Source organism: Crocuta crocuta, unplaced genomic scaffold (genome assembly GCF_008692635.1).
Source record: "Crocuta crocuta isolate KB4526 unplaced genomic scaffold, BGI_CrCroc_1.0 scaffold466, whole genome shotgun sequence".
Lineage (NCBI taxonomy): Eukaryota > Metazoa > Chordata > Mammalia > Carnivora > Hyaenidae > Crocuta > Crocuta crocuta.
In genome coordinates, this window is record NW_027529672.1 from 6,202,647 (window position 1) to 6,205,477 (window position 2,831).

General features: G+C 47.9%; 1 protein-coding gene across 1 annotated transcript in view; it reads right to left on the minus strand.

Moving 5' to 3' along the window:
- The window catches only part of EBF3 (EBF transcription factor 3), a 119,990-nt gene that overhangs the window by 108,856 nt on the left and 8,303 nt on the right, over positions 1-2,831 (minus strand). The window contains exons 8-11 of the mRNA XM_077762918.1: positions 2,741-2,804; positions 2,001-2,056; positions 814-832; positions 232-346 (exon numbers count right to left, since the gene is read on the minus strand). Coding sequence (XP_077619044.1) covers positions 232-346; positions 814-832; positions 2,001-2,056; positions 2,741-2,804 — 254 coding nt within the window. The remainder of the gene's footprint in view (positions 1-231; positions 347-813; positions 833-2,000; positions 2,057-2,740; positions 2,805-2,831) is intronic.

Sequence of the window (2,831 nt, forward strand, 5' to 3'; positions counted from 1 at the left end):
CTCCTCGCCGGATGATATTTGGAAAGAAAGTGCTAATGGCCAATCTGGTGTTTATTTTGAAACTGCTAACAATGATTTTTCTCGGGTAAAAAGGCAGTGTCTGCGCACACGCTCGGGTGGGTTTTGAGCAGAGGCTCCGCCAGATGGTGCGAAGCCCTAGGTGCGNTTCCCTCCCCCCCGGCACCGAAAATTATCTGGAAATTACTTCCAATCTCCTCGGGCACTTCTCACACTTTCCTCCACTTCCAGGCAGACAAAGCCCTTTCTCGAGAAGGCCCGAGGCCGCCCTCTGGGAGGCGGGAAGGGTCCCGGCGAGCCCCTCGACCCCGGCCTCCCTCGGGGTCTGCTGGGGACCCCGGGGGCGAAGGGCCGCCCGGGGCTGCAGGGCGCTCGGCCGCGCGGGCACCAGCACTGCCGAGAGCTCGGCCTGTCCTCGCACGGATCCCCGTATTTATATTTGATTTATTTTTTATTTTGTAGCACAAACAGAAATCCATAAACTGTCGGTTCAGCGCCATTGACTCTTTGATCAGTTACTGGGNGTTTATGTTGCAAAGGTACGCGGCTAAATTAACAGTAAGAGTACTCTTACAGCGAAGCCTCCTCTGTGCAACACCAGAGAAACTTACGGCTGCCTGAACCTCTTAATTAGACTACTGCGGTTTCCGACAACATTTAGGCCTCTTATACAAAGGAAATCAAAGCACCCTGTCAACGAGCAGCCCCACTTCCAGAGGCTTCTCTGAATCCGAGTGAAATAATTACCAAAGGGCACACGCTGCCTCCGTCTTTCTGACAAAGGCGGTGATTTACCTGTAGGGTTTGTTTTACTCTAAGAGAAAAACCACACTGTTTTACGCTGCAGACGTTAAAATCCAACGCGCTGCTGCCTGGGTGAGGACCAACTTTTCAAAGGGGAAGTAAAATCCAAAAACTAATTGCCGTGCAGAGAGTGGGAAGCTTGGGTGCTGGGCTGGGGCAGCATCAAGGAGTTCTCTCCTACTTGGCTCACACTTCCTAAAGTTAGCCTCAGAAATGAAGGTGCTACTTTCATTTCCAAGCCTGAAGCTCACCTTGGGTGTATATTTTAAATCCATCTGCGCCTAAAGGATTTAATTTTCGCACGGAACTCGCCCCTCCCCCAGCACGGTTTTAAGAAAAATGGGGAGGGGGGAGATCTCTACAGAGGCTAAACAACATACCACCCAGCACAAAACCAGCCAGAGACTCTGCACAATGTCAAAAAGCAACGAAGCGCTTTTCTGCACTTAATCACATTACTGATGGCCAATAGTTATCATCGGAAAAGTTGACCAAGACAGGTTAAATAATTTAATAAGGAACTGCTTGTAATTATGTTATTTACAAGGTATGACAGAGGGTGGGAGAGGGGAACAGAAGCTGCTCCCAGAGCAACGGACGGGTGTGGGTGACCCCTGGAGCTGAGAGTTTGAATTATGGAGAGGGGAGGCTGAGAGGTGAAGACGGACTAGCCGAGAACAAGGTGACTTTTCACCCCAACACATTTCACTTTTAAATCCAAATCAACGTCTCGCGTTACTAGACCATCACACTGGAAAGGAGAAAAAAATGAACTAATCAAGCCCAACCCAATGGGCTTTGGAAAGGAGTTAGTTGCCTTTGTTATAGAAAAAAAAAAATCAATGAAATGATTCCAAGCAGAGAGAGAAACGTTTAAAAATATACAAGAGGGGGAGCCTCCTAAAATTTCTCTGTCAAATATTAATTACCATAACTAATTAAGACAGAATTTGATTCCACGCACAAGCCACCTAATAAAGCATATATGTCCTACTGTGGTGACAACAGAAACTCCTTTACCAATCGCATCGCTTATTCCAATAAATATGGAATTCTCATTAGCATGTCAAGGAAACGAGATGGAAAACAAGTACAGAGACCGGACTGCCCTGGCCTCCACCCCAGGACAGCGCAGCTGAGCAGTGCAGAGCAGGGCGCCGAGGCTTAAACTTTCTCACCTGTTTGGTCATGGAATCTATGAGGCGCACATACAGATCTTGCTCCGTCCTGACTCCTGCAAAAAAAAGAAAAAAGAAAAAAAAAAGAAAAGGAAAACAGAGATAAATTCTCATCAGGATTTTAGCCAGGGCACCCGGGGCACCGGCCGCTGCCTGCCCCCTTCCAGCAAAACTCAGCCATGCCCCTTAAAAGGCGACAGAGAGCCCCAATGCTTCTTCTTCCCTTGGTTTCCTTTTCGTCATTAAGAGGCTCTGAGACTCTCAGGCTGTGCACGGAAAGGTGCGACAAACCTGCCCGGCGGAGGGCAGGCCCGTGTGGTCATTTATTTTTAGAAAACAGAAAGCATGAAATGGAAACTGAGTGAGAGTTTGAACTCTTTCTAATGTCTCTCGAGGATTTTTTTTTTAAACTCGTGCACAGGAAGTCCGTTCAGCTCTGTCTACGGAGCTGCCCCCATCTCCATAATTAACATTAATTTGCAAAATTGAAAAAAGTCACTTAAAAGTGATGTTCTGCTGAAGCCCCATATCGATCCCCCTTTTTGCTTTCTGCTTCGAGCCCCACCGGTTAATCATGTGAAGTGCCATCGACTTATTGATCGTTTATGTTTTGTTTTCCTTCTATGCCATGAGAAGGTTTCGTGTTTACATCCGTGTCATTTTAATCTCACGATCCTCGCGTCCTTTCGCCGACTCGGGGAAGGAGGGCGAGCCTGGCGGCGGCGGCGGCGGCCACTTACCGTTGCTGTACAGCAGCTGAAGTTTATAGTGGATGCCGTTGTTGGTTTTCTCGTTGTTGGGCTCCTGAAAGTAACCATAAATAATTTCTCT